A 16,273-nucleotide genomic window follows, 5' to 3' on the forward strand; every position below is an offset into this window, starting at 1 on the left:
TACAGGTACCAGCCACTGCACCCAGCTTTAAATGACTTCTTTTTTCTTTTTTTGAGACGGAGTTTCACTCCTGTCGCCCAGGCTGGAGTGCAATGGTGCAATCTCGGCTCACTGCAGCCTGTGCCTCCTGGGTTCAAGTGATTCTCCTGTCCCAGCCTCCCATGTAGCTGGGATTACAGGCACCCGCCACCATGCCTGGCTAATTTTTTTTTTTTTTTTAATTGTTTTAGTAGAGTCAGGGTTTCACCACGTTGGCCAGGCTGGTCCTGAACTCCTGACCTCAGGTAATCCACCCACCTTGGTCTCCTAAAGTGCTGGGATTATAGGTGTGACCACTGGGCCCAGCCTATGTGACTTCTTATATGGAGGAATTGTCTTAGTATAACCCAGAAGTCTTGCTGGTCTATCTGCAGTTTTTCACAGCATATTCATGTTTGGAAACAATCACAGGTGAGCTTTCTTGTAACAGTGAACTTGAACAATATCGTGAAGAGCATGAAAAACAGGCTAAGGCTGGGTGTGATGGCTCACGCCTATAATCCCAGCACTGTGGGAGGCCCAGGAGGGTGGATCACCTGAGGTCAAGAGTTGGAGGCCAGCCTGGCCAACATGGTGAAACCCCAACTCTATTAAAAACACAAGAAATTAGCTGGGTGTGGTGACACATGCCTGTAATCTCAGCTACTCGGGAGACTGAGGAATGAGAATGGCAAGAGCCTGGGAGGCAGAGATTGCAGAAGATGAGACTGCCCTACTGCACTCCAGCCTGGGCAACAGAGGAAGACTCTATTTCAAAAACAATAACAACAACAACCACAAAAACAGGCCGGGCGCGGTGGTTCACGACTGTAATCCCGGCACTTTGGGAGGCTGAGGCAGGTGGATCACTTCAGGTCAGGAGTTCGAGACCAGCCTGGCCAACATAGTAAAACCCTGTCTCTCCTAAAAATACACACAAAAAATTAGCTGGGTGTGGTGGGGCATGCCTATAATTCCAGGACTAGGGAGGCTGAGGCAGGAGAAACACTTGAACCCTGGAGGCAGAGGTTGCAGTGAGCCAAGATCACACCGCTGCACTCCAGCTTGGGCGACAGAGTGAGACTATGTCTCAGAAAAAAAAGAAAAGAAAGAAATCTGTTACAAAAGTTGAAATATGCCATATATTTGGAAATTTAAAACCATGCTTCTAAATGAATCATAGGTGAGAGATTAAACCATAAAAGAAAGGACAAATGTCTGGAAATAGACGACATTAGTAATACCACATACCAAAATATGTGAGATACAGATAAAACAGTACTTAAGTGGGAAGTCTGTAATCTTAATGTTTATTCTGGAAAAAATAAAGACTGAGTAAGCATCTAAAGAAACTTTTTAAAAGGGTAATGGAATAAATCCAAAGGTAATGACAGAAGGAGAAGAAAGGGAATGGGGGTGGAAGGAAGAAGTTAAATAAAATAGAAAATAAAAATAGAAAATAGAGGCTCCACGAAGATAAAATCTGGTATTTAGGTTCTTAGGAAATACCACTAACAATTATTTTAAAGCTGGGCACAGTGGTTCATGCCCATAATACTAATATTTTAGGAGGCTAAGGCTTAGGCCAACCTGGGCAACATGGCGAGATGCCATATCTACATATAAAAAATAATAATATAATAAAATAAATGTAAGTAATTTCTTTAAAAAAATATCCAGTATTACTGAATGCCCTAAAAATGAGGAAAAAAAAAAAAAAAAAAACATATCCAGAAAAAAAAGAAAAAAGGTATAAAAAAAAACAGTGTCAGGAGTAAATGGGGGAAATATAACATATGCAGCAAAAATTAAGGTGAGAGCCAGGCGCGATGATTCACGCCTGTTATCCCAGCACTTTGGAAGGTGGAGATGGGTGGATCACAAGGTCAGGAGTTCAAGACCAGCCTGGTCAAGATGATGAAACCCCATCTCTACTAAAAACTCAAAAATTAGCTGGGCATGGTGGGTGTGCCTGATTCCAGCTACTCAGGAGGCTGAGGCAAGAGAAACGTTTGAACCCGGGAGGCAGAGGTTGCAGTGAGCTGAGATCACGCCACTGTACTCCAGCCTGGGCAACAGAGCGAGACTTCATCTCAATTAAAAAAAAAAAAAATTAAGGTGAGAAGATACTATGATTATGGGCAACTTTTTGCCAATAAATTTGAAAATTTACGATGAAATGGATATATTGCTACAAAAAGATAATCCACTAGGATCGACCCAGAAGTAGACAATAAAAAATGGAATCAGTAGTTTCTAACTGCTTTACACAAACAAGTATCATAAAACATTTAAGGAATAGCGATCTTAATTTTACATACATTATTTCAGAAAAAAAGAGCAAACACTCCAAAACTCATAAGTAATGCAAAGTAGATTTAACAGACAAGAAAGGAAAATTATAGACGAATTTCGATGAATACAGACCATTTCAATAAAAAAATCTTAAGTAAAATATTAACAAAACAAATTCAACTATGCATAAAAACGTAATATATCATAATCTAGTTGAATTTGTTCCAGGAACACTAACTTGGCTCAATGTAAAAAAAAACTGATTAATATAATTGACTACATTCATGAATTAAAGGAAGCAGAACAAGTATTTAATGATATTCAATAATAAGTCAAGCTTTAAAAAAAGCTCTTGGCAACATAGGAAAGGGAAAATTGTTTAACCAGTAAAGGGTATATTAAAATCATTCTTAATGGGGAACCTTTTGAAGCACTGTCTTTACAATCAGGAACAAGTTGAGGAGGTCCATAATGAAGACTCAGCAGAACAGAAAGCATAACTAGCAGAGTTAAGATAAGAAAAAATAAACACAAGGCATGAAGATTGGAAAAAAAATGCAACTATCATTACTTGGTGGTGATATGACCATCTCTACAGAAAAAACAAAACAGAAATAAAATGACAGTTTAGAGATCAGTTGTTTTTTTTTTTTTGAGACAGGGTCTGGCTCTATCACCCGGGCTGAAATGCAGCAGCAGGACTGTGGCTCACTGCAAACTCTGCCTCCCAGGCCCAAGCAATCCTCTTACCGCGGCCTCTGGAGTAGCTGGGACCGCAGGCATGCGTCACCATGCCCCACTAATTTTTCTGTGTTTTTTGTAGAGACTGGGTCTCACCATGTTGCCCAAGCTGAACTCGAACTCCTAGACTCAAACAATCTGCCCACCTTGGTTGGCCTCCCAAAGTGCTGGGATTATAGGCATGAGCCAACACACCCACTAAAAATATACATATGTATGTTATTTGTTTATGTAGAGAGGGGATCATTAGCAGGGCATGGTAGGTGTCTGTAGTCCCAGCTATTCGGGAGGCTAAGGCAGGAGGATCACCTGAGCCCTGAAGGTAGAGGTTGTTGTGAGCCAAAATCGCACCACTGCACTCCAGCCTGGGCGACAGAGCGAGACTCTGTCTCAAAAATAAATAAATAAAATAAAGAATAAAAATAAACATAAACAAAATAAAAATAGAGACAGTATCTCATTATCTCTAAAATATATGCAAATATACTTTTTTTAGCACAAATACACACACACACACACACACACACACACACACACACACACACACATATATGTATGAATGATACATACACTGATTTGCCCCATTCAACCTAAAATATTGTTTTAAACTTTGGGCCAATCTAACTTATTTTAATTGAATAACATTTTAAATATTTAACTTTAGCAGCAAATTAATGTATTTTGGTAGAGTAAGTAGTTCCACTTTGAGATCAAATACAGATATTGAGAGCACTTCCCCGCCCAAGATGGGGTCTGGCTCTCTTGCCCCGTCTGGCCTTGAACTCCTGGGCTCACATAATCCTCTGGCTTCATTCTAGGGGTGTGTGCCAGGGCACCTGGCAAGAATATGTATTTTAATATATTAAATCATTTGAGAGGAAGGCATAATATACCTAGTCTTCAAGCAAGAAATTTGGTAGAATTGGGCAAATAATAGTTCACACTGTTTCCCAGCTCAACTCATCTCTAGTCTGCCCAAAGCTCAACAAATCTATGAAAACTCTGTGCTTTCACCCACATACAGCATGAGGCTGTGATGCCCAAACAGCCATGCGTAGTCATGAATGAATCCTGTTATGTAAAAGCCTAATTTATTTACACTGTATTGATGACTTTTATAAAAACAAAGTTCAGCTTTTAGGGAAAAAACACATATTGAGCCACAATGAGAAACGGCATACGCTTTAACATTTCTAACTGGCAATGCAAGTCCATTTAGAGAAAAGCTTTTGAAGAGGCCTTGAACATCCCAGCCTTCAACTACACCCTCACTATTAGCAACCAGGTGGAATCAATTAGAAGACAGGCAAGCAGCGAGGCTCTTTATGGCTCTAAAGCAGCCAAGCTCTTCCAGATGGCCCTGTCGGGTCTCCTCTAGCTCTCAAGAAGCAGACTTTCTCTTTGAAAAGCCATTAAGAGCCACTACCTTCTGGAACGTTGCTCCCAGATTCCTCATGGTCTAAGTCTCCACTTTATCACCCTGGTGACTCAACAGATAAATGCCTCAAATCCTAACACTGAAGAGGCCCCACACTCGAGCTTCTGGTCCCCACAGTGGCTGACGCAAAATGAGAAGGATTCCCTGTCAAGTGCCTTTTGTGGCTACATCAGAAACGGGAACTTGGGGACAGGCAGTGGGTGATGAACACTCATAGGGGAAATGAAAGACGCATTTGAGCTTTCTTTTTTCTTTTGTTTTGGAGACAGAATTTCGATCTTGTTGCCCAGGTTGGAGTGCAGTAGCACCATCGTGGCTCACTGCGGCCTCCACCTCCCAGGTTCAAGAGAGTCTCCTGTCTCCGCTTCCCGAGGAGTTAGGATCACAGGTGACCGCCACCAAGCCCAACTAACTTTTGTATTTTTAGTAGAGACGGGGTTTCACCATGTTGGCCAGGATGGTCTCGAACTCCTGACCTCAGGTGATTACAGGCTGGGATTACATGCATGAGCCACAGCGCCTGGCCCACACTTGAGCCTTCACCTCACCTTTTCAACATCTGCTTTTGTGACGTTGATGTCAGCGTCCATTTTCTCAAAGTACTGCTGTGCCCTGTCCGCCTCTTTGCAATCGCGTTCAAATCGCCTTTTACTCTAAAATCAGAGGAAAATAATTATTTATGAAATAACGAGTCCTATGAGAAGACGTAATTTTCTCTAAATCCCCGCAAAGAGCATTGTTCTTTTTCTTCTCTTTTTTTTTTTTTTTTTTTTTGAGTCAGGGTCTCACTCTGTCACCCAGGCTGGAGTGCAGGGAGTGGCACCATCTCGGCTCACGGCAGCCTTGACCTTCCCGGCTCAGGTGATCCTCCCACCTCAGTCTCACTCGAGCTGTGACTACAGGCATGCACCACCATACCCGGCTAATGTTTGTATTTTTTGTAGAGACTAGGTTTTGTCATATCGCCCATGCTGGTCTTGAACTTCTGAGCTCAGGCAATCCTCCCACCTCGGCCTCCCAAATTGCTGGGATTACAGGCTTGAGCCACCACGCCCGGCCTCTGAATTGATTTCTTATATGTCATAATTTCCAGAAGTTATTTTAAAATCTGCATTTATTTCCATCGAAACTGTCTAGTCTTTGTTCTTTTCATGTGACTTTCAGAAAAATACTGAACTTGAGCTCTTTTGGCTCAACTTTAGATAATGGTTCTAGAAACAAATTAAACGAGAAATCTATAAAGATGTTTCATTAGTGTTTTTGTGTGCATGTTTTTCACTTACTGATTGATTCAAGCTTAAATTAAGTTGAAATCAGAAAATCTATAAAGATATTTCTTAGGCCGGGCACAGTGGCTCCCATGTAATCCCAGCATTTTGGGAGGCTGAGGAGGGCGGATGACTTGAGCGCAGGAGTTCGAGACCAGCCTGGCCAGCATTGCAAAACCCAGTCTCTACCAAAAATGCAAAAATTAGCCGGACATGGTGGCGTGTGCCTGTAATCGCAGCTACTTGGGAGGCTGAGGCAGGAGAATCACTTGAACCCAGACAGCAGAGGCTTCCGTGAGCCGAGATCACGCCACTGCACTCCAGCCTGGGCAACAGAGCGAGACACCATCTCAAAAAAGAAAAAAAGAAAGAAAATCTATAAAGCCATTCCCTTTTGCCGTGCGTTGTTCACTTACAGATTCAAGCTGCTTCCAGCAAGTCTCGATGTGCTGCTGTGCTTTCCGGCCATCATGGAAGTTCTGCAAAGGGGAAAACACACTGGTGATTAGTACCCTCTGCTTCTCCAATGAACCCAGGAGAAAACGTTTTCATCCACTTAAACAACATTTAAATACTGAACCTCTAGGATGTATGCTCCAAAGAAATGTAAGAGTTTAAAGGGGTAGCCGGGCACAGTGGCTCACATCTGTAATCCCAGCACTCTGGGAGGCTGAGGCGGGAGAATCTCCTGAGCCAAGGAGTTCAAGACAGCCTGGGCAACACAGTGAGATGCCCTCTCTACAAAAAATAGAAAAATTAGCTGGATGTGGTGGCACAGACCTATAGTCCCAGCTACTCTGGAGGCTGAGGTGGGAAGATCACCTGAGCCCAGGGAGGCTGACACTGCCACAGGGAGCTGTGATTGCGCCACAGCACTCCAGCCTGGATGACACAGTGAAACCCTGCCTCAAAAAAAAAAAAAAAAAAAAAAAAAAGAAAGAAAAAGGGAATAAAAAGTTTAATGTGGAAATGAAAACAAGAATAGTCATCACAAATGAACAAGTTTCGCTTGGGGGGGAAAAAAAGGAGTCACAGAGTTCCCTTTACAGCTTTAGGTACAATTGTATAAGATTTGAAGATTGGCCAGGTATGGTAGTGCCCAAGCCTATAGTCCCAGTTACTTGGGAGGCTGAGGTGGGAGTATCACCCAAGCCTGGGGGGTGGAGGCTTGCAGTGAGCCGGAATCATGCCACCACACTCCAGCCTGAGTGATAGAATGAGATCCCATCTCAAAAACATAAAATAGGCTGGGCAAGGTGGCTCACGCTTGTAATTCCAGCACTTTGGGAGGCCAAGGCAGGCAGATCTGAGGTCAGGCGTTCGAGTCCAGTCTGGCTGACACAGTGAAACCCCGTCTCTACTAGAAATACAAAAATTAGCTGGGCGTGGTGGCACACGCCTGTGGTCCCAGCTACTCAGGAGTCTGAGGCAGGAGGATGCCTGAACCCGGGAGGTGGGGGTTACAGTGAGCCAAGATTGCGCCATTGCACTCCAGCTCTGGAAGACAGAGCCAGACGCTTTCTCAGAACAACAAACAAAACAAAACAAATAAAAATTTGAAGACATATATGCCACCTGGAAAAATGACAGGAATGTTTTACTAAGACAGCAATCACTTCGATCATCTTTTTAAACTGCTGAGATGTGATTCAAGTATTATGAGTTACTCATTTAAACCGAGCAATTCAATGGTTTTTAGCAGTCACAAAACCGTACAACCATCACCATAACCAATTTTAGAATATTTTCATCACTCCTAAAAGAAACTTGTACCTCCTAGCCATTACCCTCCACCTTCCGCAGCCCGAGGCGGTCTGTTTCTGTCTCTGGATTTGTTTATTCTGGATGTTTCCTATAAATGGAAATGTGGTCGGAGGCTTCTGGTGACTGGGATGTGTCCATTATCTCCTAATGTCCACTTAGCATGATTTCAGGGTCCACATTGTCACATGTATCAGTACTTCATTCCTTTTTATTGCCAAATGATTATTCCATGATGTGGCTATCCCACATTTTGTTTATCCATTCAACAACTGATAGACATTTGGGTTGTTTCCAGGTGTGGGCTATCATGAAAAATGCTGCCGGGCACAGTGGCTCACGTCTGTAATCCCAGCACTTTGGGAAGCCGAGGCGGGTGGATCACGAGGTTAGGAGTTTGAGACCAGCCTGGCCAAAATGGTGAAACCTCGTCTCTACTAAAAATACAAAAATAAGCCGGGTGTGGTGGCGAGCACCTGTAATCCCAGCTACTCCAGAGGCTGAGGCAGGAGAACTGCTTAAAACCTGGGGGGCAGAGGTTGCAGTAAGCCGAGATCATGCCGCCACACTCCAGCCTGGGTGACAGAACAACACCCCCCGCCTCGAGGAAAAAAAAAAGAAAAATGCTGCTACCAACCCTTGAGTAAGAGTTCTGTGTGTTTTGAGTGCATGGCTGTTTTCAATATTGGATTATTTTCAATCTAAAGATAAATTTCCCTCCTTGCCATCTGCAAAGGCCCTGAAGCAGGCTCTGGTGTGGTGTTATCTGGGGGCTAGATCTGGAGGAGCCTTGGGCAGAATACATCACGTGAGGTCACAGAAGAAAGAGGGAGCTGTACAGGGCCTTGTAGGCTTTTTTGTCTGAATGAACCACCGTCTATGAGTATCTCTAAGTACAGATGTTGTGAAGGGAAGATTTCAGATGGTAGGAGGCTGTTGTCACAATCCTGGAGTGACTGCAACGTGGACAGGTCATATGTAGCGAGCAATGCAGGTCATGACACGGGTCAGGTTCTGGGCGCCCTCTGATCACCCAAACCTCCAGGATTTTCTGGGAGATGGGATCAGATGTGCAATAATGAGCAGCCCAGTGTGACTCCGAAGTTGTCAGTCTGAGCTTTAGGAGTGGGAAGACTGAGAGAAGTGGGTCTGAGGAAGGAAGATCACACATGTAGTTTCAGATGTGTTAAGACTGATATTTCTTTGAGACTCCCAAGTAGAGAGACTAGCTGGATGCGGTGACTCATTCCTGTAATCCCAGCACTTTGTGATGCTGAGGTGGGCAGACCACCAAAGGTCAGGAGTTTGAGACCAGCCTGGCCAACATGGCGAAACCCCATCTCTACTAAAAATACAAAAATTAGCCAGGCGTGGTGACACAACTCTGTAATCCCAGCTACTGGGAAGGCTGAGGCAGGAGAATTGCTTGAACTGGGAGCCAGAGGTTATGGTGAGCCAAGATGTTGCCACTGCATTCCAGCCTGGGTGACAGATATTCTATCTCAAAAAAAAAAAAAAAAAAAAAAAAAAAAAGGCTGGGCGCACACACGGTGGCTCACACCTGTAATCTCAGCACCTTAGGAGGCTAAGGTGGGTGAATCATGAGGTCAGGAGTTTGAGACCAGCCTGACCAAAATGGTGAAACACCATCTCTACTAAAAATATAAAAATTAGCTGGGCATGGTGGTGGCACGTGCCTATGATCCCAGCTACTCAGGAGGCTGAGGCAGGAATCATTTGAACCCGGGAGGCAGAGGTTGCAGTGAGCTGAGATCACACCAGCGCACTCCAGCCTGGGTGACAGAGGGAGACTCTGTCTCAAAAAACAAAACAAAACAAAAAGAAAAAGAAAAAAAAAAAAGAGAGAGAGAGAGAGACTAATATATACTTGGACTCACGGGTCTGAGCTCAGGGAGTGGTCTGCACTAAACACCAGTTTATACGGGGTCTTCCGCATAATGTGGGTAGTTAAGGCCAAGAGACCAAAGAAAACAAAGATCCCAAGGAAGGAAATGCTAGAAATATGCAGAAATGTTAAGAGAATGGTGTCCTTTTTTGTTCAGTGACCTAAAATCACCAGTTCCCTAAATCCTTTATATTTTTTATGTTTTGAGACGGAGTCTTGCTCTGTTGCGCAGGCTGGAGGGCAGTGGTATGACCTCAGCTCACTGTGACCTCCACCTTCTCGCAACCTCTGTCTCCTGGATTCAAGTGGTTCTCCTGCCTCAGCCTCCCTAGTAGCTGGGATTACAGGCACAAGCCAAAGTGCCCAGCTAATTTTTTTGTATTTTTAGTAGAGACAGGGTTTCACCACATTGGCTAGGCTGATCTCGAACTCCTGGCCTCAAGTGATCCACTCGCCTTAGACATCAAAAGTGCTGGAATTACAGGCGTGAGCCACCACACCCAGCCCCTAAATCCTTTAATATCCTTCCACTGCACCATCACTGACTTGGTCAATGTCCTGCGAATTTCCCAGGTGCATTCTCCACCCTGTTCTGCGTCCCCAGGGCCTCACATGCAGGGATCTCATGAACCCTTGCCTTGTAGTTCTGATGAGATTTGCCACAAGGAGATTCTGGGCGGCCAGAGGGCAGCAAATTGTACCTGCAGCTTCTCCTTGCTGAGATGATACAGGTTGGCTGGGTCTTTGAACCAAAGGACACAGCTCTAGTCAGGTGGTGACCTGCATGCAGCTAACCTTTGAAGTTCCTAATCTATGAAATTCCTGGAAGGCTTCCTCAGCCCTGTGAGGCCTGGGGGTCACGGCAGGTCCCTACTCTGACTAGCTCCAGGGCACTGCACCATCCTTACTGCTTTTCCCAAACCCGATCTGCCACGTTGTAAATGCTCCTTTTAATAATCAACCTTCCGTCACTTACTGGGTTTGAATGTGCTGTCTGTTTTCTGGCTCACAAGGTAAGCACTGGTGTTAGGGGCACAGTATGGAGAAGGTCGGGTGAAGGAAGGATAGGAACAAAGAGGTCCCCTAGGTGCAACCTCAGAGCTTTTCCCTTCCCTCGTCAGCATCTAGGACTTAGCAGAGTCAGAAAAGATAGCTGACAACTGGAAAGGCTGGGAAGGCAGAGACACAGAGACAACATCAGATTCAGAACAGTGCTCCTTTATAAGGGAATGTTTTCTTGTCTCTCTTTTGAGGTCGAGTTTCACTGTTTTAAGCGCCTCTTTGCAGTCAGTTTTATCTATCCAGCAATTTTTTGGCCTCTGCAAACCCAGGGGTAGCCCCCTGGAGCTTCGTTTTTCAACTCTTGTAATGGACACAGGGATAGAACAGAAAAGAAGGGATCCAGGCAGCGGAAGAATTAAGAAGTAGAGCTGAGGGCAGGGGTAGGGAAACTCTAGACCTTGGAAGGGAACACACAGAAAATGCAAGCAAGTGTTTGAACGCCACACTTTCAGGGAGGACTCCCAGGAGACGAGAGCATCCATTTCAAACCACCTGAGCTCAACTGTGCCCTCCTTTCCGGAAGGCACCTCTGGTCCTGAAAGTCTTTATTGGGTTACTTGTCTGCCAAGAGAAGGATCCACATTTCCCAAGCCAGAGCACCAAGTTATGCAGTTTGCTGAAGAGATACAGCCGCTCCCAAAGGTTTCACTTTGAGGTTCAAAGACAGGCATAAAAAGAAAGAGAAAACCTCAGCACCAATTCAGAGCTGTACTCTAAGTTTACATTCTCTCTCTCCAGCAACACTGAAAGTGAATGTTTTAACAAAGTGAAAGCTCCCTCCAGCTTGGGGCAACACTGTGGGTGGAGGGAGGAAATGTACACAGAAGCCCAGGCAATGACAAACAATGCCTGTGACATGTCACCTCACCTTTGATATAAAACAAATCTTCTCTCAAGACAAGAGTCTTAAAAAAAAAAAAAAAAAAAAGTCAGCCAGGCACAGTGGCTCATGCCTGTAATCCTAGCACTTTGTGAGATCAAGGCAGGTGGATCACCTAAGGTCGGGAGTTCGAGACCAGCCTGGCCAACATGGAGAAACCCTATCTCTAGTTTAAAAAAAAAAAAAAAAAAAATTAGCTGGGTGTGGTGGCAGATGCCTGTAATCCCAGCTACTCAGGAGGCTGAGACAGGAGAATCACTTGAACCCAGGAGGCGGAGGCTGCGATGAGATGAGATTGCTCCATTGTACTCCAGCCTTGGCAACAAGAGTGAAACTCTACCTCAAAAAAAAAAAAAAAGTTGTATTTTAAAAACACAAGGGATGATTTTGATTGAAAAATCCATAAATTATCTTGCTGCTCCTTAGTTTAAATGTATAATAAATATGCATTTGTGTCTCAAGCACGGTGGGCACCTTGAATTTGCTGGTAAGTTCTCTCTCATGAAGACTCCTCGGTCACACTTCTCCCTGCGTTATTAAACCACTACCTGAAAACTGAAATTACCATCCTACCATTTCATGGGGCTTAGGAGATGGTGGATAATGCCCATCTTCCTTCCAGCCTTTTTTTTTTTTTTTTTTTAAATGGAGTCTCTGTCACCCAGGCTGGAGTGCAGTGGCACGATCTTGGCTCACTTCAACTTCTGCCTCCTGGGTTCAGGCAATTTTCCTGCCTCAGCCTCCTGAGCAGCTGGTACTATAGGCATGCAACACAATGCCTGGCTAATTTTTGTATTTTTAGTAGAGACGGGGTTTCACCATGTTGGCCAGGCTGGTCTTGAACTCCTAACCTCAAGTGATTCTCCTGCCTCAGCCTCCCGAGTAGCTGGGATTACAGGCACATGTTAACCACGCCTGGCTAATTTTTGTATTTTTAGTAGAGACGGGGTTTCAACATGTTGGCCAGGATGGTCTCGAACTCCTGACCTCAAGTGATACGCCTGCCTCGGCCTCCCAAAGTGTTGAGATTACAGGCCTGAGACACCACGCCCAGACCCAGCCTTTTTCACAATACCTGTCCTTCTATCATTTATTTGGCCATAACATACAAAAAACTGTGCTGGGGGATCCTTTAGGAAATTAAGGGATGGAACAAAAGCCCTCCTCAGTGCTCTGTGCCTACCGTGACCTAAATAGCAGGGGTCTGTTTCTAGCTCATCTTCCCTGCTTTCACCGGAAAAGCTATTTTAACAGTTACAAAGTTAAACAAATAAATCAGCTTTGCCAGATGTATTTGTTGTTTACCAACAATGACAGAACATTTCTTCTCTGGACAGTGAGCAAGTCTGTGTCTAAAAAGTGTGCCTCTAAGCGCTAAAGAAGGAGGAATTGTTCTCTGGACAAAGATAAAAAGTGCTCCTTTTGGAGCCATGGAATGAAGTCATCACAGCTCCTTTCTCTCCTGTCAGAAAAGGCAGGAGATACCATTTCTAGAGACCTAGAGAAATGCTTCTCACTTTCTGCTGTAATGAGATGCTTTTAGTTTCTTTTAAAACATGAATACGCTAAAAATTTAAAAACCTTAATAGTGTCTGGGGTGACAGTTACTTATTTCAACTTTTTAGTTGAAATAAAAGTCTATATAGATCAAATCATCCTTCAAGTTTTTTTTTTTTTTAGAAACTTCCCAGTGAACAGAGGTGGCTGAGATTTAAAAAAAAAAAAAAAAAAAAAAAAAAAAAATCACAGAGAATCTAAAATAAGTAAGCATTAACTTTAAGAAAAACGACAATGGCAAAGCTTTTGAGACAATTTTACTGAACTGCAAGAAATCGCAGACAGAAGAGACAAACTCACACAAATGGTATGCGAATGTTTAGTATTCACACTGCAATTAGGTACAACAGCTGCTCATTTTTGCTATTTATATAGATATTAAACCATTAACAGTTAAAAGAGCAAAATATGGCACTGATGTGAGAACAGCCATTTCAAAAACAGGAGAAAAAAAAGTAAGAATAAACACTCAACTGAGAACAGTCAACCATCTGGAATTTTAAATAAAACTCAGATTCCACAGATGCAAACAAAGAAACAAAAAGACTCGAAAAGGGCAAAGAAAGAAGGCGCTTCCAGAAAACATGTCTGTGACAAATACCGTGCTTCCCCCAAACTCACAGTGTCGTCGTGGGTCTGAACACCAGCGGCTTCCAAGTCGGGATCAGGATTCCCAGTTTTAATTTAACGAGAAAGCTAAGGGGTGTGGATATTTACAAGGACCATGTGGTGTAATGGCAAAATGCCTTAGTGCTGTTCGAGTGGGGATTTCGTACCCCACTTAAAACCCAAACCAGAAACCAGAAACATTCACTGAGGGACATGCATTCTGTTTTTATTTAGTAAGGCTTATTTTCCCAAGTCCATCTACAATAAAAACACTTTCCTAATGAACGTGTTCAGAGTTTTCTAAATGCCTGACTCCCAGCGTCATGCTCAGTTGCTTGACTTCACCCTGAACACTGAGCGGCATGAGGCACTGGGCCAGGGTCTGGCCTAAGCAGCAGTGAGGCCAGGGTTCCCCCTCCTTCTCTGGCTGCTCCTCTGCTCACTGTTCCTCAGTTATTCTCACCCAGAAGGCTCCACATGCAGCAATTTACCTAGACTTCAGTGATCTTTTATCTGTTTTTCAAAACAATCCTGTCTTCACATTCCTTGAAATTCTAATCCCTAGGCCGGGTGCAGTGGCTCATGCCTGAAATCCCAGCACTTTGGGAGGCTGAGGCAGGGGGACTGCTTCAGGCCAGGAGTTTGAGACCACCAGCCTGGGTAACATGGTGAAACCCTGTCAAGACAAGAAAGAGAGAGAGAAAGACAATGAAAGAAAGAAAGAAAAAAAAGAAAAGAAAGAAAAGAAAAGAAAAGAAAAGAAAGAAAAGAAAAGAAAAGAAAAGAAAAGAAAGAGAAAGAAAGAAGAAAGAAACTAAGAAAAAAAGAAGGAAGGAGGGAAAGGGAAGAAAAGGAAGAGAAAGAAAAGAGGAAGGAAGGAAGGAGGAAGGAAAGAAAGCAAGAAAGAAAGAAAGAAAAAGAAAAGAAAGGAAGAAAGGAAGGAGAAGGGGAAAGCAGGGAGGGAGGGGGAAGGAAGGAAATCAAGAAATCCTAATTCCCTTCATGGAATGGCTCATGCTTCTTGCCTGATCCCTTCTGAGGATACAAAGCTGTTACTTGCAACTCCTCATTTGGAGAGTCTCCATCAGTAAGAGTTCTGGATACAGTGCCAGGGTGATGGGTTAAGATTTCAGGGCAGCAATCCTTCCCCAGGGCCGAAAGCTCTTAAAGGCTAGTTCACTCATGCATTCATCCCATGTTCATTATGTGCGCACATGTGCACAGGGCTGCTCCAGGCAGGTGGAAAGCCATGTGAATAAAACAAAGCCCCCTGTCCCCGTGAAACTGAGTGGATCCAGAAGTAAGAGAAACAGGGTAAAGGAACAAGGAGGGATGGGTGTGGGTAAAGGGAGCTATTTTAAACAGGGGCAGTCAGAGATGACATTTGAATAGAGACTTGCACAAAACATGGGAGTGAACTTACAAGGGTCTGGGAAATACCCTCCAAGCAGCAGGCAGAGCAAGTACAGATGCTCTATGTGAAGGAGCTGGCCCTGTCTGAGGAACAGCTGGATGCCAGTGCTACTAGACCAAGGTAAAGGGGACAGGACTGGAGGGCAGGCCGGGGCTTGACCACAGACAGCCTCGCCAGCCACAGTAAGCATGTTGGAAGACTTAAGAAAGGAAGTGATGGCTGGGCGTGGCGGCTCACAGAACTTTGGGAGGCTGAGATGGGTGGATCATTTGACGTGGAGTTTGAGGCCGGCCTGGCCAACATAGTGAAATACAAAAAAAATTAGCTGGGCGTGGTGGCACATGCCTGTAATCCCAGCTACTTGGGAGGCTGAAGCAGGAGAATTGCTTGAACCTGGGAGAACCTGCAGTGAGCTGAGATCGCACCACCACATTCCAAGCCTGGGTGATAAGAGTGAGACTCCATCTCAACAACAACAAAAAAGGAATTGACATGGTCTGATCCACATTATTCCAAGGTCAAGCTGGCTGCTGCTGGGGGATGCTGCTGCACTTGCACTCTCTCTAAGGGAGAGCTGGTGGCAGCTCTGAGATGGAGATGGGCAATTAGATCACTGGCCGCAGGGTAAGCATGGAAGCAGAGAGATGAATTAGGAGGCTCCGCAGATTCCCCCACGTGAGCGCTGATGAGGCACAGGATGTGGTAGACAGGGATAGACGTGGAAGAGGTGGTGAGAAGTGTCTGGACTCAGATCATTTACTGAAGGCAGAGCCAACTAGACTCGTTAACAGATTAGAGGTGGCGTGTAAGAGAAAAGCCTGGGTGACTACGTTTTTGGCCAGAGCACCTGAGTTTAAGAAAAGGTGCCCTATTTACTAAGAACTGGAGGGAGTGCGGATTGGAATAGAACATGGATAAGTACTCTGGGGGATCACAAGTTTGTTTTGGGGCCGGGCCCAGTGGCTCACGCCTGTGATCCCAACAGTATGGGAGGCCAAGGCAGGCAGATCACCTGAGGTCAGGACTCTTGGACCAGCCTGGCCAACATGGCGAAACCCGTCTCTCTTAAAAGTATAAACATTAGCTGGGCAGGGTGGCACACGCCTGTAATCTAGCTATTCGGGAGGCTGAGGTAGGACAATGGTTTGAACCTGGGAGGCAAAGGTTGCAGTGAGCTGAGATCGTGCCACTGACCTCCAGCCTGGGTGACAGAGTGAGGCTCCGTCTCAAAAAAGAAAAAAGTTTGTTTTGGGGTGGGTTAACAGGGTCACTGCACTGCAGCATTCGGGGCCATCATTCCCACCTGCTGGACTCAGGTGTCTGC

General features: G+C 44.6%; 1 protein-coding gene across 25 annotated transcripts in view; it reads right to left on the minus strand.

The window, feature by feature from the left end:
• The window catches only part of FNBP1 (formin binding protein 1), a 169,180-nt gene that overhangs the window by 65,661 nt on the left and 87,246 nt on the right, over nt 1-16,273 (minus strand). For all 25 annotated transcript variants that reach the window (XM_032257570.1, XM_032257571.1, XM_032257592.1 and 22 more), the window contains exons 5-6: nt 6,177-6,239; nt 5,041-5,145 (exon numbers count right to left, since the gene is read on the minus strand). In XM_032257570.1, the coding sequence (XP_032113461.1) occupies nt 5,041-5,145; nt 6,177-6,239 (168 nt within the window). The remainder of the gene's footprint in view (nt 1-5,040; nt 5,146-6,176; nt 6,240-16,273) is intronic.

Source organism: Sapajus apella, unplaced genomic scaffold (genome assembly GCF_009761245.1).
Source record: "Sapajus apella isolate SASKATOON/1434 unplaced genomic scaffold, GSC_monkey_1.0 scaffold97, whole genome shotgun sequence".
Lineage (NCBI taxonomy): Eukaryota > Metazoa > Chordata > Mammalia > Primates > Cebidae > Sapajus > Sapajus apella.